The sequence below is a fragment of the Fusarium flagelliforme genome (genome assembly GCF_020744385.1).
Source record: "Fusarium flagelliforme strain FIESC 12 MPI-CAGE-AA-0113 chromosome Unknown B0J16scaffold_7, whole genome shotgun sequence".
In the NCBI taxonomy this organism is placed as follows: Eukaryota; Fungi; Ascomycota; class Sordariomycetes; order Hypocreales; family Nectriaceae; genus Fusarium; species Fusarium flagelliforme.
In genome coordinates this window covers 498,216-525,132 of record NW_025763509.1, presented here as the reverse complement: position 1 = coordinate 525,132, position 26,917 = coordinate 498,216, and the positions used below count along the sequence as shown (strand labels likewise).

Below are 26,917 nucleotides of genomic sequence, written 5' to 3'. Positions count from 1 at the left end.
GTGTATCCGGACTTTCGGACAATTGGTGTGTCAGCTCGGTGAATCGGATATAACACGGGTTTGAATATCCCGATCTCAATTAACTCTACAGAGTGCTCTATAATTCTATCAAGTATTTCATAAACGACTATGTATGTGTTTTCTCCTGGATCTATTCCCCAAAGGTTGCCTGACCAAGACTCAAATAATCCGTCTCCTCAAACTCTTCACACTCAAACATCCACCGCATCCCCTTCCTCTCCCTAATACTCTCCCTCATCTCTCTACAGTAGGTCATCGCGCGCTCATAACTAGAGCATGGACACAGAGGATTACTGCAAGCCATGCTAGCATAGAAACCCGACGCCGACGTGAACAGCAACCCGGGTCTCTCTCCCAGCTTTTCCGTCATCTTTCTCATCAACGGGGCGGAGTCTTCATCGAGCGGTACATGTAGCTCTAAATTACAATGTCTCTCAGCCTCGGTAGGTTTGATGAATACTGCTTGGAAAACCATGTCGTATAAAGCTCCCATGCGTAGACCATCTGGGAATGAGAGAATCCGGCTAGTTTGCTCCATTCCGTCAATCTCTATGGCATAGCCAATTGCTGTTATGGGTGGTTGGGAGACGAGCATCCTGCGCCAACTTGCGCCGCGGCGGATGAAAGCTTTGTGAACCTTGCGACCGCCTTTCATGTGGGTGATGCTCATTCCTGGTACCGCCAGAGAAGAGTACTCGAGTTTGTTTTCCCAGGAGCGATAGTTCTTGTTGCGTTTGAGAATCGGTTTAAAATGATTTAGTAGAAGAGGATTGAAGACTCGTTCATCTGCTGTGTCCGATGGTGGGCAAGGTTCCAAGTAGAGGTTTTGTTGTAACAGAGGCGATGTCGAGATTATTTCGTACCAGCGTTTTGAGACTCGTTGAGCGTTGAATAATGTTCCCATATCCATGTATGTGCATATACAATAGAGTAGCTCATAGATTTCCAGTACCTTGCGGCCGGCATCACCGGATTTTGGTGCTGGGGCGCTTGTTTGGCGTCTGTTGGTGCGCTTTCGCCCCATCTTGAGTTTCGCAAGTATACTATGTATGTTTTAGCAAGATAGCAGAAAGTCTTGCTAAGGTCAGTTGGAAGATATCAAGTGAAAGCTTCTATACATAAGCTATTTGACGGTGAAATGTGTTTTATTGGTAGGTCATGGTGACTCACGCCGTGATCCCTGCCTATTACAACGCAAAAGCAGTGAGATCCTAGTCGCTCTTGAGGCTCATCCCAACACTGCCTTGCTCGATATGGAGACAACATTCAGCCAAGGTATTTTAGGCGAGCTGTGCCTCCGCATAAACTGAAAACCTGCCATATTCCTTCATGAATTAGTCGTCTGATGACTGGCCGGTGAGTCAAACAAAGATCATACCAGGCCAACAGGCCTACATGTCAACCCCATTCAACGACAGTCTAAACAGCATGGAATTCTGAATATCATCCTTTCGGGCCATAAGCTCTTCCACATCCCAATTTGCCCAAACAAACTTTCCCTTCAAGAATGCCGCTTCCTTCGAAGCAAGCCACACAACAAAATGACCAGGCAATTCCACTAAGAGAGTCAGCTTCAATCCTAAATCTTGGGTGACAAAACATACCTGTATCAAAAGCAACCGTGATATCAGGATTAATTCCCGTGGCGATAATACCAGGCTGGAAATTAACAACATGAAGACCCGGGTTCTCAAAAGCGACGTAGTCAAACATCTTGATGGCCGCTGCCTTGGCAGCCCCGTAGGCAAAGTCGCCTGTGATAGAATCATTTGGTTGCCAGTGACCTATTCCCGAGCTTGTGTTGAAGAGCTTTGCTCCTGGTGCTGCGAGTGGAAGAAATGCTTGGATGGAATTGAATGCACCCATGATGTTGATCATCAGACTTCGAAAGAGTTCATCCTCTGGATATCCAGCTACAGTGCCGTACACTGGAAGGATACCTGCATTAGCAACAAAGATATCAATCTTCCCAACCTTGCCGACAAAGTTGTTTAACGCCTTGTCGATGGATTCACGGTCAGTAGTGTCTGCAACCTCGTATAGGACAACAGTTGATGGATTAGCTGCTTGGATCGCCGCTGCTGCTTTCTCCAGACGTTCAAGGGTTCTCCCAACGATAGACACGGACTTTGCGTTTGCTTGAGCGAAGGCTATGCCGATCGCTTGTCCGATTCCATGACCGCCGCCTGTGATGACGATGTTTTGGCCCGAGACTGAGAGCTCGGGTCTTGTTGGGGAGATCATGGGGTATGGCTTGTCATGCCAGGTCTTTGTGAAGGAGACCATGTTTGGGAAAGGAAGTTGTGGCATCGTGAACTTTGATGAGATATTGAGTAAATACTAAGATCTGGTGAGGTTATTGAACGAAAGGTCATTGATCGAAGACATCTCTGCTGATTTATATGTAGGAGCGTAGCTCTACTCACTCTTACAAGCTTACTGATTTATGTCTTCCATGGAACTCTTCCGTGGAAGCTATCGACGCCGTATTCTCTGGAATGCGTTGCCTCTTAGTTAAATTATCTTCATTCTTGGGGTTATTCAGCCAACTTCCGCGGAAGATCAACAAACTTTGTAAATACCAGTAATTGATAAGCCGCCGCAAACTGTCGTCAAGTAACGTTATATCAAATCCGAATTCATAAACAGAAAGGGCACTATTACTCGGGACTGGTAGAGTAGGCAGTCGACTGTGATTACGTCCGTAAACCTTCCGTATACAAATCGCTGTGACGGGCGTACACTGCCACAAGCAGCGACCCTATAACACAAAGCTATCTATGAAATTCTAAGTATAATCTTGAGCGTATGCGATCAATCTATGTAACGTGCCCTGTTAACAGCCTTGTGTCGAGCGCATATAGACCACTCCTCACCTCCGACCACCGAATAAACGCTTTCCCAAATCACCACGCATTTACACCAACGGTTGTGAGGCCCAAAACAGTAAATAGTAAGGTAAAAAGTAGTGCTCTATGTGTCGCCGATCATTCTCTTGAAACAAACATGTCTCGGTAAACGTTTCTGGTAGTATCCAAAAACACCACGGTGTGAGACGTGTTTTAGGCGGTCTCAGGTAGATCGCCTCAAGTTGACAGATCAGAGTACAGCTTCATCGCAAAAGTCCACCAACCAAAATAAGCGAAGATCGCGCTTAAGAATCCCAAAGCCAGGGTGTTACAGCCACATGCACGACCCGGCCCGACTCACCTTGCGCAAACACAGACGATCATTCACGTAATCAAGACATGGTAAGAAGTGTGGATGTTTGGATATAGTATGCATTTATTTATAGACAACCCCTTCTAAACGCTATACACAAGAAGAAATATAAGTGAGCAAAAAAAGGAGATGCCCAACACCATGTCGTTAGCGACCGTGAGAACCCTTTTTCGCTTTCCCTCCTAGTTATATAAAATGAAGCATTGGAATAGGGAAAGGATAATTCATTCCACATTAAAGTTTTCAACCACCGCCATCCAAATCATCACACTTTTTTTTACATGAAGAAAATGTCGAGAGAAAATTCAAGATATTATTATCGTTGATCCGACCATCCATCCTGGGATAGTGTCGGTCTTTGATGCTTGTAGTGATGTATAAAATGCAATTGTGTCAAACACAAAGCAAATGAAGTCCCCAAAAAACGCCTGACAATGCAAGAGAGGTATAAAAATGCTGGAGAAAGTCTATGATGACAGAGACTTGTACCGCCAGAGCCGTTGGCGTTCCTTAACCCACCACTGCGCTATTGGTATGGCTTCCTCAACCCACTTCGATGCCTCATCGCCGAGGGCGGAGCCAGCTGCTGTGACAAGCTCTTCTGGCGTCCAAGCCGTCACGGGCTTCAATTCCATGGGGTCGTTGACGGCGTCGGTGACCCTGTATTCGATGGTCTTGCTGAGGGGGATGACAAGACGCCAGTTGACATCAGCAGATGTGACACCAAGCATACCAGCACCAGAGTTGACGACAGAGAATGCCCAAGCGCGTCGGTCGCCGTCGCTCTTCTTGTAAGGTCGGATGAGGGACTGACCCTCGTAATCTTGCACAAGATCGGAAGCGAGGTGAGTGTCCTTCTCGTTGAGGGAGCCACTGTTGATGAGAAGGTCGAGGATGGTGGGGAGGATGGAGATGGTGGTGGTGTTGGCGTCGTACTGGACTCGGGGGAGGTGGGGGTGTCGGAAGGTGAGACCAACTCGGTAGTTGGAGATGAACTGGTTCTCGTAGGTACCCTCCTTGCCAGCGTCATCCTTGAAAGAGTGACCGTGGTCACCAGCGAAGACAACAAGGGTCTCGTTAGAGATGCCTTGCTCGTCGAGGAGGTTCATCAAGCTAGCCATCCAGCCATCGTGGTAGCGGACAGTGTTCATGTACTTGTTGAAGTTGTCGTGCATCTTGTTCATGCCGGTGTGCGACAGGTAATCGTAGGTGGGATAGCCCTTGGGCAGACCCCAAGCGTGATGGGTGGTACTGGTGAAGTGACTCAACCACATGCGCTGGTTGTTCTTGGTGGTGTTGCCGATGAACTCCTTGAGGTAGGGCATAAGGATAGGCTCGGGGTAAGCGAAGTAGTTAATCTTCTGGTAGAGGACGTCGGACTTGTTGTATCGCCAGTCGTTCTCGAGCTGCTTCTTGGTGATGATGTGCTCAAAGCCAAGCTTGCGGTCAAACTTCTCCTGGCGATCGTACTCCTCAATCTCGGCCTCGAAAAGAGCAGTCTTCCACTGCAGATCACGGAAGTCGTCGGAATCGGAAGAGACATTCTTCTTAACCTTGTTCAGCATGCTCAGGACCTGAGGAATGCAAGGCTGGTAGCTGTCGGTATCGGCTTCGGCGAACTTCTCGACGGGCATGGGGTAGGCACCACAGTGGTTGGCGCAGTAGCTCTTGGTGGACATGGTAGCAGCGGTGTAGGCGCTGGCAACGTTGATACCACCAAAGCCTTCCTCGGCCTGGTCGTGCCATGTGTAGTTGGGGGCAGCGTAGGGCTTGCCATTCTTGTCTGTATAACCTTGCTTCAGGCCGGTGATCTTCTCAATGTGAGGCATCATCCATGACAATCGTTCGTTGGCCTCCTCCTTCTCCTGGTCGCTCTTGTTGAGGTCCATGATCAAGCTGTGGGTATGGGAACCCTGCTGGAGGGGCCAGAAGTCTTGTCGCAGACTCTCCATGAGGATGAAGACGACGTGCTTGATTTTGACGTTGCCATTGCCAAGCGCCTCCTTCAGAGTGGGAAGAATATCGGTATCGAGGTTGGTGATCTTGAGGGGATCGGCGACGGGGTTGTAGTAAGGATCGGTCTCGGCAGCAGTGACCGAGGGACACTTGTTATCGGTAATGAGACCCTTGGGATCACCGAGCGAACCGTGGTAGCCGTTCTTAAAGCGCTTGGGGTCGAATCGGAAGAAGCCACGGGGCAAGCTGACATTCTCCTCGGGCAACCAGTTGGGAGTGTGCTTTCGGTACTTCTCGCCGAGAGGGCTCATGTTCTTGCCAGTAAGAGGTGCCCAACCCTTGTAGTAATCGCCCTCTGGCTGCTTCCAAGTCTTCTTGTTGATGAGCTTGGGGAAGGGGAAGTCATTGTCGATGAGCGCACGTTGGCCAGCGCAGAAGTCGGGTTCGGGTGCAAAAACGTCGAGCATCGACACGGGCAGAGTCATCGACAGAAGATCGTAGGGCTTGGCAGGTCGGAGAATGAGGGTGATGCCGAGGAAAAGCACGACAGCAATCTTCCACAGCCACGAGAAGTAAGGAATGCGATTGAAGAAGCGCGCAATCTTGCCCTTGGCGGTGTTCGACTCGCCCTTGCGGAAGTTATCATTGGATCGGTAATCCTCGTCCATCGAGTATGTATCGGTCGTCGATTCGAGATCGTTCTCGGCATTCTTGAGGGCAGAATACTTGCCGCGCTGCATACCGGGGATTCGCATGCGAAGGCTTCGGAAATAAGCGTACACTAAGGGGAGGATGGGAGATTAGCTATCGGACATTGACCACTGACATGGGGCGACCACGAACCTGAGAGAATGTTATCGCCGATCGCGCCCAAGAAGGCACCGAAAGCACGGTAAACGAAGCCTTGTATAGGCATAGCGATAATGAGCAGACCGATTCCGCAAGCAATGACGGCCTCGCTGCCACTGAAAAGCACCTTAAGACCCTCCTTGCTGGTAGCGTAAGCGGTCGCATCGCGCCAATCGAGCTCTCCTCCGGTCTTGACGAAGAATCCAAGCTGTGAAGATGAACCGCCATGGGAGATGAGTCTGCGACGAATAATGTTAGTTTGTTTTGCTGGCGCATTGCGCGAGGCAAAGGGCGGTAAGAACATACGTAGCGATAGTACCGAAGAAGCAAGTGATCCATGCCCACGGTGTCCTAGACTGGACGAGAAGCAGACGTCCGATACATAGCGTCAAGATGTCGAAGAGGAAGAACGTCGGCAGGTACAGGAAGAAATCGGAGGCGGGGACGGTATAGAAATGCGTATAGAGATGTAGCAGCTTGCTAGCGAGGATCGACGTGAAGAACACGCCGAACACGTACGATACCGAGAAGAGAAAACACATTTTTGCCGGCGGGGGGAGAGAGAGAGAAGGACTCAAAAGTCCTGATCGTTCATGCGCGTGCGAGGTTGGAAGAAAAGCGAAGGGCGCCCAGAGATACCAATATGTTGAAGGAATTGGTAGAAAACTGGGGGGAGGGTGACGACGCGAGGCAAAGCAAAACCTTATAGGGTTGAAGGCCGCTCGCTCAAGGTGTTGAAGAAAGAACGCAAGAAAAGGAGAGAAGGCGCGACCGACAACACAAATAATTACTCTGATGAAGAGGAGAAGGAAGAAAAAGTGTCGGGATGGATGAGGAGGAGGGGGGGGAACCGAGGGAAAATTAAGAAAATGAAAATAGCAGATGGAAGAGCTAGCGCTGTGCCTGGATTTCTCCAGCTGCTCTACTGCTGTAACTATTAACTTTTAGGTGGTCCTGAGGCGCTGGATGGTCTCGCGACACTTTTGCACCTAAATCTGGCACCTGGAGTCTGGACTCGGCTGGACTCTTGGGCCCTTGGCACCTTCCTTTCCAATGAACAGGAGAATGTGGGGTAATTGCGAGGGCCAAATAAGAAAGGGGTCGCGTGTAGCCAGGGGTCAAGTAGGCCCGTGTAGCGCTTTTTAGCTCCGCTCCGTACTGTGCAATACGCAAAATTATTAGGGGCTCGTTTACAGCGGACCCGACAGGAGGACCCTTTGTCCCTAGGCGACTCTTGACCTTTTTCTCTGCTACTGCAACGTGGCTAGTACAGTGTAGCTGTCAGAGACGGGATTTCAGAGGAGGGTGCACGGCAGTGTAGTGCAGTTGGCGGAATGATTACACCGATCTCATCGCCTCCCATTTCCGCCAAGGATTGCGTTCACCAGCCATTTGTATTGTCGCGTGATCTATCGCCGTTTCAATCCATAGTTAATTTTTACTGACTCTTGTAGCTTCGGCGATTCTGACTCTTTGCTACGCCACGTCTAAAGACCGGTTCGGTGGCGCATCAACTATCGACCGAGGTGGGGAAATGGTCTTTTGGGGCAATTACCGAGTGACAGATATCAGCTGTGAACTATTCACACGGTGGATTTTTTGGTGCACCGCCACTGAAGTGCATCTGCAAGCTGGCTAAAGCGGGGAGGCTGAGTGAAGATGTTGTGTGCTGGGTGTGTTCCAATTCTGGTTGATGGGATCATGATCACTGTTGGCTGCGTTTACAGTAAACAATTATACCTCATACTGCGGTAAGCATAGAGATCCTCCATCCTTCGGCTTTTCTTTTTGCTTCCCGTCATCATTCTGAACCTGACCTGCGACTCGTGGCTTGCGGGATCGGCCGTTGCAACAACCAATAATCATCACATCAGCAGCATTGTCGAGTTTCACCTCTTGTCCGTCCGCCGCAGCCAACCAACAACAGTTCCATCCTTCAGCCCAGATCCTCACCCCCTGTAATATAACTGGCCATACCGTATACTGCCTGCCTGCCTGCCCGCTGTCCCAGGGCTGACTCGATGGGAGCTCAATGTCACGTTAATAGCGGAGACGACCTTCTAGCGTCCTTCTTCCGTGCCGCCATACAGAGAGGACCGTGGCGAAGCGCCTTTCCAACGGCGGCAGTTCATCTGCAAACACTGCATTGACAAGCGGGTCCATCTCCTTTTTTCGGTCAACCTCACCATTCCAAGAGAAGGCATTGTGAGGGTCCGGCACGAGTAGCCGGAATATCATGGCCATATATCCCAACGTCATTTCCGTGAATACGAGATAGTGCAATCGATAATCAATTTAGCTCTCGTAAAGGTTCTAATAGCTTCACTTTTGTCAAACGACGGTCTGGCCTCGACCGCAGTAATTATTGAGATACGCGATCATGGGCCTCCTCTTCCTTGTCATGTTCGACGATCCTTCATCTAAAAGTGGACATGCCAACCTCCTGTCCTGGCAGTCAAGAAAAGGGCAGCCTTGTAGAGTAGTAGCCAAGAAGTCTGTTCCTTGAATTGGCAAGAAGGGCACGCGACACTTTTTGGCACAAAGGTCCTAAGGACCAACAAAACAATGGGGGGTCGGGTTTACCGAAGACGTATCCGTCGATAGCGTGGCTGGGCGATTGAGGTTTTCTGTCTACGAGTCCCGTGATCGACATTGGCACTTTGTTCAAGCTTTTCATCGCGCCGTGCACGGTGAAGGGCCAATTTCTTCAGCCCACTATTGTTGGTTTTCTTGACTAAGGTACCGGGTAGCTTCTGTGTCAATTGAATCGTGATCAATTGAAACCGAAATGTTGGTGTTTACGCGTCAACGGATCGATATTTCTTGATTGAGAAAGTGAAAATGCAGGTTTCTTCAGGCTAATTCCTTGATACAGTGCTCTTGGCTTGGCTGGTACTACGCTTACTGCATGCACTGCCATGAGAAACCCCAAAAGCTTAGCCTGTACAATGTACATTCCGTACGATGACGAATCACCATGGTAGGGCTAACATCAATAAGCCGCATGAAGGCACGGTTTAAAGCGTGTTTTAATCGTAAACAGTTATCGCCGATCTCCAGGAATAATTATCGGCTTATATTTTCCCATTTCCAATGTCCATTGACGATGTCATTGTAGCATTCGTCGCAGTGGAGGGGCAGAGGTTGGTAACAGTGGCTTGCCCGTTAAATTCGTGGCAGTGAATCAGTAGCCCCAGATTCTCAAATGCACAATGACCTCACACTTGAAAGCCACGCATACCGATGAGACATGTCGCAATTGAGCTTGCGACAGTCGATCATCTTGGAAATAATTTTCTGGGTTTAAAAAGGCGCATATAAAGCCACATTGCTTCGTTACATGGATGTTATAATGGGTGCGCTTTGTTTGTTACCCTGTGGCACGAAATGCCTAAATTGGTGACAAGTCAACAGGCAACCACCACGATCAAGTATGACGACAGGGTAAGCGGCGTCACCAGGACCTGCAAATAAGCACAAGCTTAGCCTGGAAGTCTATGTCTGACACATATAGCCATGGCCTGAACTTTGTCGCCTTTAGAAAGCGAGTGCGAGGTGATGATGCTGTTGATATGAAAACAACAAACAATTGATACAAGCTTCCGTGCATGCATCGCTCGTGAATTGACTTCGTCTCACGGAAAGAAGTCACATCTTGACAAGACTCAGATGGTTCCACCGGAACCTCACAAGATGCTGAAACCGTAACCGCTCGTCTACTGACCTCACCCTATAGGCCTGTATGTATACCCTCGGCTATCTGATAAACGAGATGATGGACCACAGGCGCAAGCTTTCCAACAATTTGCATCACGAACTTATGGGATGAGCAGCGCTGCTACGTTGCGATAGTCAGTTTCAATTACGCGCCATTAAATGTCTTCAGAGATGCGATCGCATTGAACTGTCCATATATGCGCTGCAATATATCAGTATCCTAAGCCGAACGCGCCTTCTCAACGAGCTTTTGTATGGCCCTGCATATATCAAGGCTTGATTGAATAGAGGCTGTTGAACTTGACGATGTAGCCACCTGTAAGATGGCAGCAACATGTACCTCTCAGACAAGTCACAATGTTATCGCAGAAGTCCATGTGGCTCTTAGTGAATATGTTTCGACGTATATTGTGTTCAGTTCTAAAGAAAATATCTCCCACTTCCCAATACCATCTAGTAAGCCAAAAGATCCTCTCTATGCTTGCTAACCCACTCCTTAAACGTAGTAGGTTCCTTTCCAGTGTACTTCTTAAAGTTCTTCGACGCCTTCTTATACTCGTCCGGATCATATAGAATGGTCGGATCGCGAGCAAGGCCTTCCAAACGCTCCACAGCTGATTTGATCATAGGCTCCGGAAATCCTCTCGTCTTGAGGTTTTCTGCATGTCTCTCACTGCTGATCTCCTTGATAGCAATATCCTTTTCAAGGCCCTCGCTGACAATCTTCCAAGCTTTGCGCTGGGATAGTAACTCTGGTCCGCATTGCGTGATGATCAACTCCCCTGAAGCTGGTGGCGCTTCAACAATCATTGCACCGGCGAGGGTACCGACGTCCTCGGGAGCGAGATAGTCAAATGGAGCATCGGGGTGCGCAATCTCAAGCTCACCGCTCTTAACTTCCTCCCAGTCCTCCAAAAGCCGAATATTACTCGAGAAGTACGCAGGGCGGATGACCGTATAAGCCATTCCACTCTCCTTGAGCGCAAGCTCAGCCTTCCCATGTACAACAGCTACAACCTCCTCTGCCTCGGTGGCCTTCTTCGCTCCGCCATTCTCCGTCACGCAGTACGAAGAGAGAAGGACCACGTGCTGGATTCCAGCTTTCTTCATAGCTTTATATGTTCCCAGGAGGCCATCTTCTGCTTCGAAGAGGATGTAGGAGAACGCTACTGTTGCGCCGGATTGGGTGACGGCGCGTGAGATGGAGTCGGGATCCGAGAGATCGGCTTGGACGCGGGTGAAACCTAAGTCCTTTTCGTCTTGTGACGTGAGGCCAGGGATGGGCTTTTGGGTATTGCGCATTGCGAGGGTAACATGGGCGCCGAGTGATTGGGCCTGGAGGGCGGCTGAGCGGCCAACTGCGCCTGTTGCGCCAAAGATGATGGCTTTGATGGGCGACATTATGATGTTGTTTCTCGGTGTAGGATGTTTTCTTGGTAAGTTGGTGATCAGAGATGATTATCTGGAGACTGCCCTTTTATATGCACCTTATGCTAAGCTCTGCTAGCTTGAAGGCGTCGCATTTTTCGGTATTGTGGATGGATGTTTCGGTGTTGCATTTTGTCCGATGGGAAGCTTCGTCAAAGTCTCAGATCAAGCTAGCTAATTGAGGTCATGATCAGAATGAAAGGAACAATGCAATGATCCAGGCTATAATTGATTGCTAGGAGATCGGACAATGTGAACGGTCCGATCGGACTGATTGATAGCGGCAGGGGCGAATTTGTGGATCGTCGACGTAATTGATCTTGACATTGCACGCTTGCATACTCTTGCCGAGAGCTTCCATTAGACCTTTGACTCGAATTCTTTGCATAACAGCGTCAGAATATGCTGAAAGCTTCTCAAGAGAGGTGCCAGGTAAAATATATAGAGTAATAATTTTAATCTATTTACATTGAAAACGGTTAAATAATAGTGACTATCTCTTTGTTACGCAATTGTATGCTTTGTACATTAACAAGCTCTTCCATATCTGACTGCCAGCTGTTAGTAATGAATTGATAGCCAGAATCGCAAGGTCTGAAAATGAATGTCTCCAGAGAATTAGGAATGAACCCAATCCTGTCATCCGTCTTCAAGCAATTCAGTCTCCTCCCGAGTATCAAGTGGCCGTCCTCTGTGATCCCTAGACACCCTTTTAAGATTCCCTCAATCATTGGAATGAATCTCGACTCAACTAGGACATCAATTATGTCCTCAAGTAATATCACATGCGGCTGATGGTCAAAAAGTGTCTGGCCAGCAAACCGCTCCAGAAACCGAATCCAGACTTTGAAGTCAGCATTCCTATCTCCTTGAATGACAAAGTGAATGGAATTCAAGACAACCAATGAGACTGCATTCATTAACGGTCTTCTCTTAAGCTCAGTATCGTAGGGACTGTCCTTGCCCTCAACCTTGGGGTACTCCCAGCCTCGCTCGAAGCGAATGACAGCTTCAAGTGTCTGAAGCCAGTAAACAGGACACGAGATCCGCAGGAGAGAGGAAGACAGCTCCAATTTATCTGCTGCTGTAAAGTCTTCTGGAGTTCCTTCTTCAATGCTTAAAAGTTCGTTTATTCTTATTCTAAAGACCGATTAGCAAATGAAAGGGTAGTTGATCTTTGATCGAACCTACCTATGCTTATATGTCATTCCAGCTGTTGGGTAACGCTGGCAGAGCGTATCATATCGTTGGAGGCAAGAAAAGTCAGGAACCCAGCTCGGACAGTCGTGCATTCCACCTAAAGAAGAAAGTAAAAACCCCAAGACGTCTATACCCATATGAGAAAGTAGAAATGAGGCGATTGAGTGGTAGACAACTGAAACTGATTGAGTATAGTCGGGCTCAATCATAGCTAGGAGCCGGCTTGTGCTGAGCAGGCCATATAAGGAATATATAGCATCTCGTGGATCTGTCACCTTAGAATATAGGTGACCGGCGCTCAATATATGAACAAGACGGTGGCATATAGAGAGGTTTGATGTAGGAGATACACTGTGAAGACTGTCTTGGCCCAAGTCGACAAGGTTCTTTTCCATCTTTAATGCCAGTAGTGTTCTGTCAGCTTTTGACTCACAGAGCGCTCTAACAAGGTGATTTTTAGGTTCGAGCTCGGCTAAGACGTCCAAGATTGCAATGCCAGCCACGAGTAGCCTGGAAAGACTTATGTGTTTGAATCCCACCCACAATTCTGAAGGCTTTGACGTAGACAGAGCTACTTCTTGGAGAACCCAACCTCTGCAAAACCACTCAAGCTCAAAGAACCAGACGATTTGCCCGGCAAGTATTTTATCGTATATCCCTAGACTGGGGAATAACCTTCGCACCGCATTGGTAATGTCACTCTCATGCGTGATGGGTGAGCTCTCAGGTTCAAGGTGCGCGACCTTTCTACACAAAAGCTCGATGTCACGAAAAACAATCTGGGCTAACACTTCTGAGATAATTGGTTGTTGGTAGTTCAATGCCCAAACTAAAAGAAGATTTGTTTGTCTGTAGATATGATTCATTCGTTTAACCTGTTTGTTGCGTTCCACAAGGTCATTCTGGTTGCTACAAAGAGCATCAATCCAGAACCTTGGGAGAGACAAGTCGTTCCACTGAATGATTTGAATGGGCCTGGACGTTTCCATACGTATCTTATCGATAGCTGCCTGATCGTCTGTTGATGAAAAGTAGAATAGCACGGCGGCTTGCGCTGTTTCTTTAAGATCTTGTAAATTCTGTTCTGCTGTTTTTGTAGTATTTTGGGAATTTTGTTGATCAAACGAGAGCGAATTCAGTGCTTCAATAATTTGAAGACCCGAAGGCCACTCATAAGCCGGTAGACATTGGAGAACAAGGAAGATCTCTTCCAGAAGGGCCTGTAAGTGCCGCAGAAATGAGTCCAGGTTTCTGGTCACACCGTGTTCAACGCCGTTGAGTAAGATCGGCACGGTGTCTGTCGCGTCTCCCCAGACATATGATAACGCAATGTAAGGTCGTTCATTTGCCAGAGATATTGTCTCGAGCTCACAATGAACGGCCTCATCAAATCCAGCCGGCGATAGTTTCACCAGTCGAGTGGCTGAAGGATCGGTTGACGGTAGTGGTGTATAAGGCGTTGTGACTGTGTTCTCGGTCATGTTATCGTTCCTATTCAGACTTCTCGTACTGGTAACAACTTTACGTTGCGATAAATGATTTCCGATCTAGCAAAAGCTGTACGTAGTTCGCGGTATGAAATGGCTTATAACAGCTGCAATCTCCTGATGTTTGGAACAGAGGTTGAGAAATACGGCTGTGTTTGTTTGCGCGGTCTGAGTGACGTTGCAAAATATGTGGAAACCAAGGAATGGAACCATGCTGCGCCTCGTTGCGGCTGTCCATCTTTGTATTTGTGATTGCGCCACCTGTGTGCACAAGGCAAATAGTTTAGTTGCAGTGTAAGGCAGAGTTTAGAGCCAGCAGACGAACTGTAGTGGCGGTGTATAGTACTGTGATTGTTACAAGTCATAACAGCTACATCAGTAGAAGGATAACTGAGAGTCACGGAGCTACGTAATTGGTTGGAACGAGCTGCTTATCACACATCACATACCTTCAACCAATCACGCAGTGTGGCCGATCTAGGACTGTTCTACGTCTCACCCTTTTGTAGCATCACTCAGCAAACTCTTGTAACATCTGAATTAATATGGAAAATAAACAGCCTACTATATAGCCCGGCCAGGGACTTTCGATGCGTTCCAGATCGATAAAAACGACGGAGCAATACCGTCTCATAAAAGGGACAAGGACAATTTCACACATCTCTTGAACTTACTTCCACAAACTGAAGCCCAATGGCGAGGGGCTATAAGATAATTCCGTGTTAAACAATATCACCAAAGTCATATTTCTTCTGGCCGTAGCTTCTTGAAAACAGCCTTTGAGCCCTTCACCCACTTTGGTGGGCGAGATACGTTTGAGAGGCTTCGCGTCACCTAGTTTGCCAAACTACCCACGAGATTCGTCATATCCTTGATTTGTCATGTTCCTGCTATGACGCATGACGGTAAAGAACAAAAATGGGGTTGTATTGAATATTTGCTATGTCTGGGTCGATCATTCCGGCTCTACTCGGAGCTTCGCCCGATGGCTTGGCATGGAGGGCCCGGCCAGGTTTTTCACTTGATCTGCAACGGAGAGCCATATAGCTAGCACCGTCATGATCGGCCGCGGGTCTACTGCCAACAATTTTAACACACTGCTACAGCCACACGGTAGCTTTCTCAACGACTGCAAAGTTGCTGAAGGAGTCCCCTTGTGCATCTGCACGATAGAGTCCCGGTCGTATACGGAATCTCACGTTCTTGCTCGATCCCTGTGAGCATCCTGAAGCCGGTGCCATGTATGCGTCTTCGAATACCTTGCCTGTCCTCCATTGAAGTGTGTAGGCATCCATTTGGCCATGCAGGGCAAGGTCCATATTGACAGCTTTGTGAACTACAGCTCGGAGGTCACTGTGATATGTATTGAAACTTAAATGCCGTGGCCGACACGGCGCAAGTAACTCCGCAATGGCGATGGCGACGTGTCCAACTACTTGGCCTCGTTGCTCCCGAGTCTCCAAGGTTGAGATTAGGTTCGTCATCAGCGTCTTACAATGGTGATATGGAGGTGGACGGGCCGCATTGCGCTCGGCCGAGAAGTCGGCCTCCAGTTTTGTGACTATTGTAAAGTTAGATTTCAGTCCGCTTTGTGTTGAAAGGGTAACTTGCAAAGTGTCTGCATATCTCTCCTATAGTGTCCAGCCCAGCACGAATAAGCGAACATAGAACTAAGTTCGGACCACAGAGCAGCCTTTATCAAGGCGATACCGGATTTACGGCTTGTCACGATATCCCGGGGTGCCCCGAAGATGTCTGGGAGATCTTGAATCTGGAGCGTAGCCCATGATAAGATCACCTTCTGGCTGGCATCACGAAAATGGTTGTCGACTAAGTTCTCAACATCGTAGGCCAGTGTGTTCCAGTCCTTGACAATTTCGCTGTTGGGTTTACTGAGAGGCATGTGAGGTTGGGATTTGGTATATGATCTCTCTGCGCTTTCGATACATTGACGCCTTAGCTCTTCGTTGTCTTTCTGTAGTTGTCGGATATGAAGCGATAGCTCTTCAAGCTTCTGTTCCAGGTCCCCGTTCTTCTGCTTGAGGCTTCTTATCATATCGTCTGAATTGGTAACACGCTTATCCGATCTGCTGTGTTCGTCGGTAGAGACGGTGGACTGGGAATTGTGCGGAACGTCGCTGTTGAGCTTTTCGGTTTGGTTGGCAGTAGGCGTGTAGTCCACACTCCGGCTTATCACCAAGGATGAGCTCTCTTGCTCGCCGTTAATTGAACAGTCGATGGAAGGGTATTCTTGAGCATTGGTCGTTTCTGTTTGTTCATTATGTCAAAACCTGCTGCGGTTAAAAAGTGAAGGGGCTCAAACCGGCCGAAGTCTCCTTGGATTTGTGCCTAATTCGCACATTCCACCGCTTTCCTTGCTTGGATGATGCTTCGGTGCCTGAAATACTTGGTGGCTCTGCCATGATTTCTTGCCGTCTAGACTGACTGGTCGAGCGAGTGCGCTTCTTTGGATGTGCTGGGCTGCTGTGTTAATACGCTCCAACGTTGTAGTTTAGAGGTCGGTCAGTGGGCTAGCGAGAATCTGCCATTCTGAACCACAGGACCTACTTGGTAGGGAAATGAACCCTCGGAATGGCGTAATGCGCATTCTATAGCCAAAGTATTGCTCGGCACGCCTTGCAGCTGATCGGAGCATATGCATCGTTGTCGGTGTGGGCATGGCGCTAACACCATACAGTTCAACCCGCCTTAAATGAAACAGTATTCGCGTCAGAGCCGGCTCGTGGGTATCCCATACCCTTGCAGGGGAACCTTGACATGCAAGCTATGGATTGAAGGCGGCTCAGCTCAATCTCTTGCGACAATCTGCCTTACTGAGCCAGCCACCATCAGGCTTCCAAGCATACTAGGCTGTGGGAAGATGAAGGAAGGCTTTTTTACCGCAGGACATGGGACCGGTTCTTTGTCAGGTAACTCTACAGACTACGACTCAGAAAGACACCAATCATAGCTGGTTAAAAAGTAACCGACCAAGATACTGTTTTGTCTCAGCACTCCGTCACACAGCTCCAGCGACTGGCCTTAACTTTCAGCCTGTGGACTACGTCGGGCGCCAATGAGTGTGATTGTCCGCCATGTCCCCCGTCAGCCGCCACCAATATTTGCACTTTCTCTTGCATAATATTGCTCATCTGAACACACATTCGTGAATGTGGCGGAACCGAGTAAAAAGACACGTAGCAGTTACCACTAGGCAATGGCTTAATTTGGAGACTACGAACCTGCATGCTTTTTAGGGGATTGAGAAGGCAAGATCTGCACTTGGAACAAGGGCATTTGTCAAAAGCATGAATATTGCGTAACTATCGAGGTATCTATCAAAGTTTGAAGTACCATCGGAACCTAGAACTTCATGGCTTTCTGCTGCACGACACTAATTTCCAAGAGCGAAGTTTACCGCAGCGTATGCCGCATTTAATACCACGCCAAGAGCGATTGCAGCTGACTGACCGTGGTCCTTCATGGCCTGCTTCATACGGCGACGCATTGGAGCGCCAGGCTGAACCTTCAGTCGTTCTATCGAGGCGCTCAATACGCGGAGCAGTTCTTTGGTTCGTTCAATCAGGCTTTTGACCCGACGTTCTTCCGATTTGTCGAGTGGCTGGGTCTTCTGGATCCGCCCCAACTGATCGTGTAGGTTACACAACCTGAGTTGGTAGGCCTCATGATCCCTTTCAAGCTGTTGAACTAGGGTCATCCCCGTCGCTGTCTCGATGATCGGCCGATCCTGATCGACGACTTCCTTCTGGATATCGAGAATGACGCTCTCTTGATATGCCAACTGGTTAACAAGACTGTAAGCTGACTCTTGAGTTCCGAGGAATTGCGCATTGTACGCGCTCTTGTTGATCATTGGGCTCCAAAAGTTGTTGAGAAGCTCTTGTTCACGAAGGACAGCCTGTTGACGGTCCTCGGGTCGAAGTGTATTCCACATCGTCGTAACCAGAATGACATTCTTGAGGGCATCGTCTCCAACGATGCTTTCTAGAAGCCGGAGGTAATCTTGGGAGGTTTTGGTCATACGGTTCTCTGTGATTTTGTGCAGGTACAAGATGCCTCGAAGTGGCAGCTTAGAGAGATGCTGTGCCGCTAGAAAATCCGTGATCTCGGCAAGGATATCTGCTTGAGAAAGCTCCGTGTCGTCAAAACCTGGAGTATCAACAACAGTAATACTCCGCTTCTCGTCTCCATCGTCGAGAATTATCTCAACTGCCTGGCATTTGCGAGTCTCTGTGGAGTAGGTCAGCCCTGAGCCCAGATGCGGCGAGACCAACGACAATCCTTACCAGAGCGTAATGAGTGACCCTCTCTGGCCGATCCGGCTTTCAGTTGGTTCAGAAGGTAGCTTTTCCCAGCACCCGTAACACCCATAACGATAATAACGCCATTGGCTTGGTCTGCCATATTGTGTGTATCGTCTTCGTCCATGCAGTGGCGATGTCCTCCAAGACCGAGTATCTTTGTTGTCAAATTGAAGACTTTAAATGTGAGCCATTAACGAAATAAAGACCGGACTTGAAGCTGGATCAGCAAGATCTGCGCAATAAGGCAACCGCTTCCTCTGCCTGGTGTAACCTGAACCAGGCTGGATGTACGAAAGGACACACATGCATACGCCTCAACTGACGCCCAAACGATAATAGAGTGGGGACTAAGTGATAGCGCACACCGCCTTATCCATGTCTGAGATAGGACTCATTCACAGCTTAAACTTTGAGGGTGGTGCCCCAAGCGATTCTGAGAGTCTCATTCGAGCCGACATAAGTTTCCTTTCTCGACCCCAAGTCTCCCAGGCCTCAAACCGCTATCAAGTACTGAATGAATGCCACCGTTGCCTGAATATTATAGGCCAGCGCAATATATCATCTTGGTGCACACAAATTCCCAATCAATATGCCTTCTGGCGAGGATCCTGACAATTACGTTGAGAAATTCATCGCAGTGGGGATCGACTTCGGAACAACGTAAGTCTTTTGTCTCGAGTGAAAATCATGATACAGGGTAATTAATGTAGTCAATTATAGATACACAGGGGTTTCATGGGCTCTGTCAACTGACCCTACAAACATAAGCTCAATCACTGACTGGCCTTCAAAAGATCATCTCAGCCAGGGGGAGATACAAGTTCCTACTTTATACGATGTCGGCTCGCAGGAATGGGGCTACGAAATAACACCGGATATGACGCCCATCAAGTGGTTCAAACTCCTACTTCTAAACATAGAAGACCTTAAAAAAGAAGCAGGGGGCAATTCCACGCAGGTGAAAGAGACCCTTGATATAATTGAAGGAATTGGCCGCGACATAACACCGATAGAGATTGTTGGGCTCTATCTCAAGAAGGTGTGGGATCACACCTACAGCGCCCTGAAATCTAGGATATATGTCGATAATATGCCGCTCCGAGTCGCCATCACGGTCCCGGCGATCTGGCCTCCTTACGCCAAGGATGCTATGAAAAAGGCTGCTGATCTTGCCGGTATCACAAAGCATAGAGCTATCGGCGAAACAACTTTGATAACGGTTGAGGAGCCAGAGGCAGCAGCTCTGGCCAGTGTGTTCCAGCGCGAGGATTGCCTAAACATAAAGGTACAGTTCGTGACTGCTATATGGCTGATGATAGTTAGTAACTGTATTGCAGGAGAACGAGTCGTTTGTTGTATGTGATGCCGGAGGTGGAACTATAGTAAGGCGCCGGATGTACCACCTCTCGAACCCCGTCAAAAGCTGACCCCCGGCCTAGGATGTCATTAGCTACAAGCTGGCATCAGAAAAACCCTTTAAGCTTCAAGAATGTGTTCCAGGTAAAGGTAAGCTTGCGTGCATGTTGAATGGAGTTGGCTTTCATTTCCTAACCATGTACAGGCAAACTAGCTGGCGCCTTTCTGATCGACCAAGGCTTCTTTGCACATCTAAAGGGCAAGGCTAAACTGAAGATGAAATCAGTGAAAACCAGACACCTCAATGACTTCATTTTGAGGGACTGGGAGTTTGGCGCAAAGAGAAGTTTCAGCACTGTTGACGAGGGAGAACCCTACAACTTGCGCCCACCAAGTGAGGCCTATGGGCCCGTGGATCGGCTATTCAACAAAGACTCTTTGGCTATTAGCAGGTGAGTGGTACTATCACAGCCTTAGCCAGACAAAGGTTTCTAATTGTACTATGAAGGGATGACATGGCAGGTTTCTTTAACAGATCTCTTACTGGCATCAGATATCTAGTGGGTGAACAGTGCAAGCAAGTCCGGTCAACTACGGGCGAAGATCCCAAGGTTAGTTCACGTGGCCGGGAAGCTCGAACTAGTATGCTAATGTACCGCGAAAACCAGCGAATCCTCCTTGTGGGAGGTCTGGGGGGCTCCGAGTACATCTATAATGCTCTGAACCAAAGCTTCGAAACAGAGGTTTTCCGGCCAAGGGATAGGTGAGCTATCCTGTACTTTGCATGTGATCTGATGTCCACTAATATCTTGAAGATGGTCGGCTGTGGCCACAGGCGCGGTTCTAAGGGTGCTTCAAGAGAACATTGCCTCACAAGAGGTAAACTCGCTATTGCGCAAACAATATCTCACTATCCTTCCCGATGTCGTCTCCCATTGCTCGAGATACCATTATGGCATCTTGGTCATACAGCCCATCTCGAGCCTTGTCTTGGATAGTGAGGACGTCGTGCTCACCAATCCAGAGGGTATCAAAGGTACATTACGGATGACTTGGTATCTGAGCAAAGTAATGTTTCCTACAAGAAGACTGCAAGAGTACTCTTACTAACAGACCTCCAGGGAGAAGAGGTCGACAAGGAAAGGAGAATCCCCATCAGGTACTACCAGACCCGTCGTGAATCAGAACCTCTACCGCCAAAATGCAGCTTTCAGATTTTGTATTGTGAGGAGGACAAGGCTCCAAAGAGACAGACTGCTACAGTGTTGCCTCTTTGTAGAATAGACTGCGAATGGGATAAACCTATTACCGAATGGAAGAAAGTTGGACCCCCATCTGCAGGATGGAGAAAACACGACGACCTTGAACTGACAATGGGATTGCAGGGTGAGCCCAAGTGGATGATTCGAGTGGGGACGAAGAAGCAGGAACATCGGTTTAATATTGAGTATATCGGTGGAAGGGCTAGAAAGTAACTTTCGTGTTTACCATTTGTTTTAGTATAATAGATTTCTGGATTCAGAGTCTCCAGCAGTAGTGATTGTATATAGAAAGAAATTAACAGATACCACTCATTCTAGTTCGTGATAGCATTCTCAGACTATAATTATAGATGTTACTAAGTACCAAATTCTCAGTCATATCATCCTACTCTTACTTGGATTGTCCCTCATGGTTCCTGATTCTTCATCTATTTAAGGTTTTTGAAGGTCAGTCATCAAGTCGTACAGTTCAAATCAACACAATTCCTGATTCTTCATGAAACGCTGATACCGCCATTCTTGATCTCAACAGTCGTTCCGTCAAGCTTAAACTTCCTGTCGCCGGGTTTGTACTTCTTGCCATTAACACTGGTTCCTGATGAATTGACAACAATTTCGTTGCCGTTGAAATTCATGACGCTGCTTCCGCCATAGTTGCTTGAACCTGACGAACTACTCGCCTTGTTGGTATTTCGCATTTTCCTTTGGAAGTCCTTCCACATCATGTCGTAGTTGTTCTCAGAATCTGAGTCTGAGTCAGAGGAATCCGAGTCTGACGAGTCAAACAAAGAGTCAGACGAGTAGTAGTCATCATCGTTATCCTCATAGTCTGATGTTGGTGAAGCGACGCAAGCAATCATAGAGTCGGATCTTTGAGGTGTGTAGCGGCCGTTATTACTCGATGATGCTGCAGACACATGTGATCGAGTGCTTCGAGAGGTAGAGGGAGTGTAGTACCCGTTGTTGGAGGATGAGTGTTTGGAAGAGGAGACATTGGAGGGATTATGACGGCTGGAGTGGTGTCTGTTGTTTGAGGAGCGAGAAGAGGAGTACTTGACTTCTTCGTCGAGCTTGTAAAGATTGGAAGAAGTTTTGTTGGTGCTCCTGGTGGTAGAGACACGAGAAGGTCGGGAAACTTGCGACCGCTTGTAGTATTGTGACATGTTTGTTTCTGATGTAGTCGAGAGGTTGGCTATTGACAGTCAAGATCAACATGCATAAGTCTTTATATAATTTGAAGGTCAGGCTGAGAGTAGGCCTCCGGGGCAAGGGCATCGCAGCCTGGCCAGTCTGCCATTGGGGGTGGCTTTCCCCAGGTGAACATAGCCGACGCGACGACAACCTCTTGAATGCGGCCAGCCCGAAAAGTGTAGATGTTGCGGCACAGACAGTGGCTTATCCAATTGTACAGTTACATCCTCTCGTCTTCATCTCGCATTGGAGGTCTCGCTTACACGCGCTTAATAATGTCACATCTTGAGTGCCAATCAACTCACAGCCTGATTCTCTCAATCCCTGGTGGACGGTGGCTGAGCGCATTTCAGCTGCTCCTTCGCCCCCAACAGGCGCGTTAAACGCTGAAAATGCGCCTAATGATGAAATAATTGTGAGATTGCGAGGTAAGGCCTTGGGACAATTTATTAAGCCGTGTAATCCTGCAAATGATGGCCTCAAGACAACTGCCACCCGGAGAGACTCGTCAATATGCCCGAAGACTTGGTAGCCAGCACCGAGCAAATGAGCAGCCAACCAGATGTTGTCGAGAACAGATTCTGGACTACTGACTCGGATTGCCTGGATATTGACCTGTGAGTGGCTCTGTACAGCTGTAGTGGTGATAACTGACAAAGGTAGTGACTTTGACGACGATACTGAGCGACTACTCGAAGACTTTGCGAAAGCCGATCTATGGCACAAGACGCAATTGAGACAGATTAAAGCTTCTCACAATAACTCTGACGCACTTGGTAAGTTGCAGTCATTTGCGACCTCGGCCAATCTGATACTGACTAGACCCAAGACGTTGAAAATGTTCTGTTGAACGAGAAAATGGTAACTAAGCTTGAAGCCAGCGAACACCATAGCAACACTTGCTTCGAGTTCTTGTGAGAGCTAATCAATCGTCCCACTATCTGGAGCTCACCTAATCGTCTTGACTTTCAGTTTTATACCTCGATATCTCAGTGACGTCGCAGAACAAAAGAAGCTTTCGCCAAAGCAATACATGCAACTTCGTATAAGCCCGCGAGCTTTGCGCCATCTAACATCCACTTATAAAACACCCTTGGCCTTTATAAGCGCCATCTCGAGACCCTTCGAGGTCTGTGGCACAGTCTTCCGTGGACAATCTAACCATGCCTGGGACTATTGGTGCCAAATCCCCGTCCGGATCGCCAGCACCTGTAAACTAAGCGTAAGTGAACATGCGAAATCAACTGCCGGGAGTAACCAGATGGACCCGTTCAACTACCTTCATCTAGACGGTGTAGGAAGGGATGTTAGGCCTTCGACTATTGGACTGCATATCCAGCGCGATAATGTCACAGGATTATTGCGCGTCGTTTGCTTCAGTCTTTTGGAACCTCGGTCTCGGTCAAAAGTTGAGCCTTGTCTGAGGCAGCTTGAGGAATCTTTGAGACGAAGGTCTAGAGAGGATCTTCAAAAAAGTCCATGTTTTGTTTTGCTGCTATTTATTGCTCATGCTTTGAGGTGGTGGAATAGTACGTTGCTGTACTTTAACTCCGAGCTGATAAGACATGTGAGTCCAATGCGCCTGCATTAAAGGCACAGAAGAGCTGACTGCAGTGCAGGAGAAGAAACTTCAAGAAGAGATTGCCAAGGAAACTCAGGGCTTCATCGATACTAGCAAAGGTCTCAACGTCGCGTTACATACCATGGCGGCACATCTTCATCGGTACAAGACGGAATTGAACAGGATAGGTCTAATTTTATCAGATCTTCGTACCCACCGACAAGACATGACATACATCCCGCAACCTACCGAAGACAAGACAGTTGAACATGATCATATGTCGACAGTGGATCGAGAAGCGCAAAGAATAGAGCAACTCGCGTCGCTTCTTACGGCTATCTCCACCTTCTCTGATGAGATGGAGAAGAAGGTACAGAACATTCTTGCTCTGGTAAGTCAAGCCTTGATGAAACGCTACGACAAGAAACTGATGACCACTAGCTGTTCAATCAAATCCAAGCCGTCAACGACAGAACGTTACAAGCTATTCTCAACGCTTCACAGCAGGAGAACAGAGTAACACATGAACTGTCAATCGCATCTCACATGTTATCCAAAAGCATGAAGAGGGATAGTATTGCTATGAAGACGGTAAGTAAGACCAAGATCCGTTTTATGTCTATCTCAGCCAGTCTAACTACGAAATCAGATTGCCATTATGACACTCATATTTCTACCTGGCGCAACATTTGCGGTAAATCTTACCAACCTTACCCGAGTAAGCAAGCGACTAATAAGACCAGGCCATTTTCGCAATGCCATTCTTCACCCAGGCCAAATACCTTACCACTCCTTCGCAGGTGTGGATTTGGGTAATACTAACGGTTGTATGTACTATCTTCGCATTTGCCGGGTATTTGCATGTTGTAAATAGAGGGGATAAGAAGGCAGGTGATCCTGAAGTAGATCTAGGCCTATCGTCAGTCTCTCCAATGAAGTCCACAGAGGCAGGTTCGGTCAATGCGCCTTGAGAATAGTTTACACTGACAGTTGAGTAAATTTTGACACAAAGGATTTCTAAATTCTTATCTCAAGCTATGAGCCAGACGACTCCAGTAGTCACCTCATCCCATTTACCAGATCAACAGCCGCTTTCTTTCCCTGCGCTAAGTGTGAAAAGCTACCCCAGAAGATATGCGGCATACCAGGATAAATGTCAAGCCTCGTCTGAATCTCATTGTCTTCACGTAACACCTGCTCATATATCAAGTCCTCATCTCGCAAAATATCCATTCCGCAGACTTGAAAGTAGGTTTTGGGGAGGTCATGGTGGCCAGTCGGCCAGATGAACGGAACAAAGAAGGGCGACGATGTATCTCCTGCAGCAGACTCGTGAAATATCTCTTCAAGCGCAGGAGTAAGAATAGGGTCGTCCATGCATTCCGCCTGAGTTCGCGAGATATACATCTCCCTGTACTTCTCAGGCAGGTGTTCCTTGGCCTCCGGGGGCAATATCATAGGAGCAAGAAGGAAGACCCCGGTTATCGCAGGATTCAGCTTCTCATCACGGGCCAAATGACCGATTATCGCAGCCATGTTGCCTCCTGCTGAAGACCCTCCGATGATAAAACCTCTTGTCAATGACACGTGGAGTTCAGCCTCGGCATGGCCAGCAATCCACTGTACACCATCCCATATATCATTGATGCCAGCTGGAAATGGATCTTCTGGACCTTGACGGTAGGAAGGAGCCACGCAAACAACGCCCAAGTTGCGAACTATGTCGCGACACGAGCGTTCGGCATCTTCTGGAGATCCGATGGTCCATCCACCGCCATGGATGTATACGACGAGCGGCTCGGGATTCCCAGGCCGGGTTACGGGCTCATAAACATGGGCACGTAATGCATGGCCGTGCCGATTGCTGTAGTGGATGTCTCGTTCCGCAACACCGCTGCCAGGGTCTGGACAATGGAGACTCTGCATGTACCATCTCAAGTTCGCGATGGCTTTTGATGCATTCGAAGTATTTAGGTGGGGAATTGGAGTTGTTTTAAGATACTGTTCATGTCAGTACGGGCTATCATATCGGATGGGATATCTACCTCTGATAGCTCGGGATCTATATCTGCGAGACGCAGTCGTTCTTCTTTTGAAAGTGTCATTGGTAACCGGTTAGTCAATCCGTATACTAATAACTAAGACAGACTGTAAATACCTTCAAAGCTTATCTGATGGAGGACGGTATATAACTAAGAAGCTTTGAAGAATTTATAAGTAGGGACTACCGGACTTAACGGTTCTTACTTCCTCAACTCTTCTGATCCTATAACTAACGTCTCAAGTTCTCGACCGGAATTAAAAATCGGATATAACGGCTTGGTCCCTTATTCGTCTAGACAGATTGTCAGCGACCGCCATTACATTATTGGTGGGGTCCGGTTCGTCAAATGGCCCAGCTTTTGGCAGTTAAAAGAATGAAGATCAAAAGCGGCGCAGCGACGAAACCAATGTATTGCATGGACTACGAATCTGCCTATTTCTCCTAAATGACCAGCAGCAGAGGGATCGGGCAAAGGACGTGACGAGTTGCTCGCCGATCTTGTCCAATGTGAGACGCTAAACACCATACGTTCCTTCCCCACAGTAAGCGGGCTTCACTCCAAGCAACATTAGTCTCGGTGACACTCATGCTTGTTTCGCAGGGCCAAACCACGAATAAAACCAGTGGTGTATGCCCACGGATAGAGAACGACCTCCAAAGTTATCCTTTCTCTCATTCTATCCCGAAAGCCACAATGTCACCCGCAACCGACAACATCCACGACCACCTCAGTGATCTGTATCGCGAATACCGCCAAACAAAAGACATCCCCTCAAAAGCCATATTCTTCTCCCCGCAATGCCGTCAAATCTGTCGCACAGACTCAAGCTACGCTGCTGAAGACCGTGAAACCATTATAAAGTACTCGCTTGAAGCTGGTCCCGTGATTGAAGACATCTATCGAAGACAAGGGTGGCTCGATGGTGAGAGTCGCGGTCCTCCGAGGAGCTTTTACTCCGTGAGACCCCTCAACAAGACTGAGATGAGCGACTTTGCCACAATTGAGGAGCTGGAACCTGCTGGATTTAAGTCGGTTGAGGAAGTACAGAAGAAAGCTAAAGACGAGAACTGGGAGGGTTTGAGGGTTGATATGTGGACGGATGATGGAGATAAAAGAGGAATTCTTGTTAAAGTTCAGTATTGGTGGCGCATGGAGCCTTTGGGATCGAAAGCTGGGACATGGAAGCAGATTCTACACGATATCATGTACCTTGGACCGAGAGATGGCAGCGAGAACGATACAATCGGCGAGATAATCGAGGAGAAGTAATCACTTTGCGCAAACAACACAATTTACT

The 26,917-nt window shown here is 48.1% G+C and overlaps 12 protein-coding genes across 12 annotated transcripts; 3 read left to right on the top strand and 9 right to left on the bottom strand.

Annotated features, from left to right (window-relative positions):
• Nucleotides 1–44: 44 nt before the first annotated feature.
• On the bottom strand, nucleotides 45–1,129 carry B0J16DRAFT_348410 (uncharacterized protein). Its single transcript, XM_046128738.1, has one exon. It carries the CDS (start codon nucleotides 1,043–1,045, stop codon nucleotides 152–154), a length of 894 nt encoding a protein of 297 aa, XP_045978650.1. The 5' UTR covers nucleotides 1,046–1,129; the 3' UTR covers nucleotides 45–151.
• Nucleotides 1,130–1,412: 283 nt separating this feature from the next.
• B0J16DRAFT_388129 (uncharacterized protein) lies at nucleotides 1,413–2,331 on the bottom strand (the record flags this gene model as incomplete). The annotated part of the gene is made up of 2 exons (XM_046131722.1): nucleotides 1,413–1,579; nucleotides 1,626–2,331. The coding sequence occupies 2 exons, from the start codon at nucleotides 2,329–2,331 to the stop codon at nucleotides 1,413–1,415; spliced, it is 873 nt and encodes a 290-aa protein (XP_045978649.1).
• Nucleotides 2,332–3,594: 1,263 nt separating this feature from the next.
• On the bottom strand, nucleotides 3,595–6,764 carry B0J16DRAFT_181057 (alkaline-phosphatase-like protein). The gene is made up of 3 exons (XM_046122602.1): nucleotides 6,355–6,764; nucleotides 6,043–6,287; nucleotides 3,595–5,980 (listed from the first exon to the last, which is right to left on the bottom strand). The coding sequence occupies exons 1-3, from the start codon at nucleotides 6,588–6,590 to the stop codon at nucleotides 3,711–3,713; spliced, it is 2,751 nt and encodes a 916-aa protein (XP_045978648.1). The 5' UTR covers nucleotides 6,591–6,764; the 3' UTR covers nucleotides 3,595–3,710.
• Nucleotides 6,765–10,218: 3,454 nt separating this feature from the next.
• On the bottom strand, nucleotides 10,219–11,282 carry B0J16DRAFT_403949 (uncharacterized protein; the record flags this gene model as incomplete). Its single annotated transcript, XM_046132755.1, has 1 exon — nucleotides 10,219–11,282. Exon 1 carries the CDS (start codon nucleotides 11,164–11,166, stop codon nucleotides 10,219–10,221), a length of 948 nt encoding a protein of 315 aa, XP_045978647.1. The 5' UTR covers nucleotides 11,167–11,282.
• Nucleotides 11,283–11,672: 390 nt separating this feature from the next.
• Nucleotides 11,673–13,956, bottom strand: B0J16DRAFT_375184 (uncharacterized protein; the record flags this gene model as incomplete). The annotated part of the gene is made up of 3 exons (XM_046130674.1): nucleotides 12,827–13,956; nucleotides 12,385–12,490; nucleotides 11,673–12,333 (listed from the first exon to the last, which is right to left on the bottom strand). Exons 1-3 carry the CDS (start codon nucleotides 13,872–13,874, stop codon nucleotides 11,673–11,675), a joined length of 1,815 nt encoding a protein of 604 aa, XP_045978646.1. The 5' UTR covers nucleotides 13,875–13,956.
• An 868-nt stretch (nucleotides 13,957–14,824) lies between these two features.
• Nucleotides 14,825–15,807, bottom strand: B0J16DRAFT_348404 (uncharacterized protein). Its single transcript, XM_046128737.1, has 2 exons — nucleotides 15,492–15,807; nucleotides 14,825–15,441 (listed from the first exon to the last, which is right to left on the bottom strand). The coding sequence occupies exons 1-2, from the start codon at nucleotides 15,781–15,783 to the stop codon at nucleotides 14,981–14,983; spliced, it is 753 nt and encodes a 250-aa protein (XP_045978645.1). The 5' UTR covers nucleotides 15,784–15,807; the 3' UTR covers nucleotides 14,825–14,980.
• A 1,389-nt stretch (nucleotides 15,808–17,196) lies between these two features.
• On the bottom strand, nucleotides 17,197–18,485 carry B0J16DRAFT_348403 (P-loop containing nucleoside triphosphate hydrolase protein). Its single transcript, XM_046128736.1, has 2 exons — nucleotides 18,188–18,485; nucleotides 17,197–18,131 (listed from the first exon to the last, which is right to left on the bottom strand). The coding sequence occupies exons 1-2, from the start codon at nucleotides 18,327–18,329 to the stop codon at nucleotides 17,275–17,277; spliced, it is 999 nt and encodes a 332-aa protein (XP_045978644.1). The 5' UTR covers nucleotides 18,330–18,485; the 3' UTR covers nucleotides 17,197–17,274.
• Nucleotides 18,486–18,695: 210 nt separating this feature from the next.
• B0J16DRAFT_417829 (uncharacterized protein) lies at nucleotides 18,696–21,036 on the top strand (the record flags this gene model as incomplete). The annotated part of the gene is made up of 9 exons (XM_046133712.1): nucleotides 18,696–18,865; nucleotides 18,926–19,490; nucleotides 19,543–19,587; nucleotides 19,645–19,711; nucleotides 19,767–20,013; nucleotides 20,070–20,172; nucleotides 20,230–20,324; nucleotides 20,377–20,629; nucleotides 20,683–21,036. The coding sequence occupies exons 1-9, from the start codon at nucleotides 18,795–18,797 to the stop codon at nucleotides 21,034–21,036; spliced, it is 1,800 nt and encodes a 599-aa protein (XP_045978643.1). The 5' UTR covers nucleotides 18,696–18,794.
• A 281-nt stretch (nucleotides 21,037–21,317) lies between these two features.
• B0J16DRAFT_388123 (uncharacterized protein) lies at nucleotides 21,318–21,986 on the bottom strand (the record flags this gene model as incomplete). The annotated part of the gene is made up of 1 exon (XM_046131721.1): nucleotides 21,318–21,986. One exon carries the CDS (start codon nucleotides 21,984–21,986, stop codon nucleotides 21,318–21,320), a length of 669 nt encoding a protein of 222 aa, XP_045978642.1.
• A 541-nt stretch (nucleotides 21,987–22,527) lies between these two features.
• On the top strand, nucleotides 22,528–23,982 carry B0J16DRAFT_323763 (uncharacterized protein; the record flags this gene model as incomplete). Its single annotated transcript, XM_046125792.1, has 6 exons — nucleotides 22,528–22,631; nucleotides 22,678–22,790; nucleotides 22,844–22,928; nucleotides 23,008–23,581; nucleotides 23,634–23,945; nucleotides 23,977–23,982. 6 exons carry the CDS (start codon nucleotides 22,528–22,530, stop codon nucleotides 23,980–23,982), a joined length of 1,194 nt encoding a protein of 397 aa, XP_045978641.1.
• Nucleotides 23,983–24,592: 610 nt separating this feature from the next.
• B0J16DRAFT_417827 (Alpha/Beta hydrolase protein) lies at nucleotides 24,593–25,724 on the bottom strand (the record flags this gene model as incomplete). Its single annotated transcript, XM_046133711.1, has 3 exons — nucleotides 25,621–25,724; nucleotides 24,653–25,576; nucleotides 24,593–24,604 (listed from the first exon to the last, which is right to left on the bottom strand). The coding sequence occupies exons 1-3, from the start codon at nucleotides 25,678–25,680 to the stop codon at nucleotides 24,593–24,595; spliced, it is 996 nt and encodes a 331-aa protein (XP_045978640.1). The 5' UTR covers nucleotides 25,681–25,724.
• Nucleotides 25,725–26,106: 382 nt separating this feature from the next.
• On the top strand, nucleotides 26,107–26,917 carry B0J16DRAFT_348398 (uncharacterized protein). Its single transcript, XM_046128735.1, has 2 exons — nucleotides 26,107–26,161; nucleotides 26,221–26,917. Exon 2 carries the CDS (start codon nucleotides 26,314–26,316, stop codon nucleotides 26,887–26,889), a length of 576 nt encoding a protein of 191 aa, XP_045978639.1. The 5' UTR covers nucleotides 26,107–26,161; nucleotides 26,221–26,313; the 3' UTR covers nucleotides 26,890–26,917.

What these genes read in the sequence shown, in the direction of transcription:
- B0J16DRAFT_181057 (XM_046122602.1), bottom strand. Translation starts at nt 6,590, where the DNA reads ATGTGTTTTCTCTTCTCGGTATCGTACGTGTTCGGCGTGTTCTTCACG. An exon ending in TTCTTCGGTACTATCGCTAC is followed by an intron (nt 6,288 to 6,354) that starts GTATGTTCTTAC and finishes TATTCGTCGCAG; the next exon opens with ACTCATCTCCCATGGCGGTT. An exon ending in CGGCGATAACATTCTCTCAG is followed by an intron (nt 5,981 to 6,042) that starts GTTCGTGGTCGC and finishes TCCTCCCCTTAG; the next exon opens with TGTACGCTTATTTCCGAAGC.
- B0J16DRAFT_348398 (XM_046128735.1), top strand. Translation starts at nt 26,314, where the DNA reads ATGTCACCCGCAACCGACAACATCCACGACCACCTCAGTGATCTGTAT.
- B0J16DRAFT_348410 (XM_046128738.1), bottom strand. Translation starts at nt 1,045, where the DNA reads ATGGGGCGAAAGCGCACCAACAGACGCCAAACAAGCGCCCCAGCACCA.
- B0J16DRAFT_348404 (XM_046128737.1), bottom strand. Translation starts at nt 15,783, where the DNA reads ATGCCTCTCAGTAAACCCAACAGCGAAATTGTCAAGGACTGGAACACA. An exon ending in GAGAGATATGCAGACACTTT is followed by an intron (nt 15,442 to 15,491) that starts GCAAGTTACCCT and finishes ACTTTACAATAG; the next exon opens with TCACAAAACTGGAGGCCGAC.
- B0J16DRAFT_348403 (XM_046128736.1), bottom strand. Translation starts at nt 18,329, where the DNA reads ATGGACGAAGACGATACACACAATATGGCAGACCAAGCCAATGGCGTT. An exon ending in GGGTCACTCATTACGCTCTG is followed by an intron (nt 18,132 to 18,187) that starts GTAAGGATTGTC and finishes CCTACTCCACAG; the next exon opens with AGACTCGCAAATGCCAGGCA.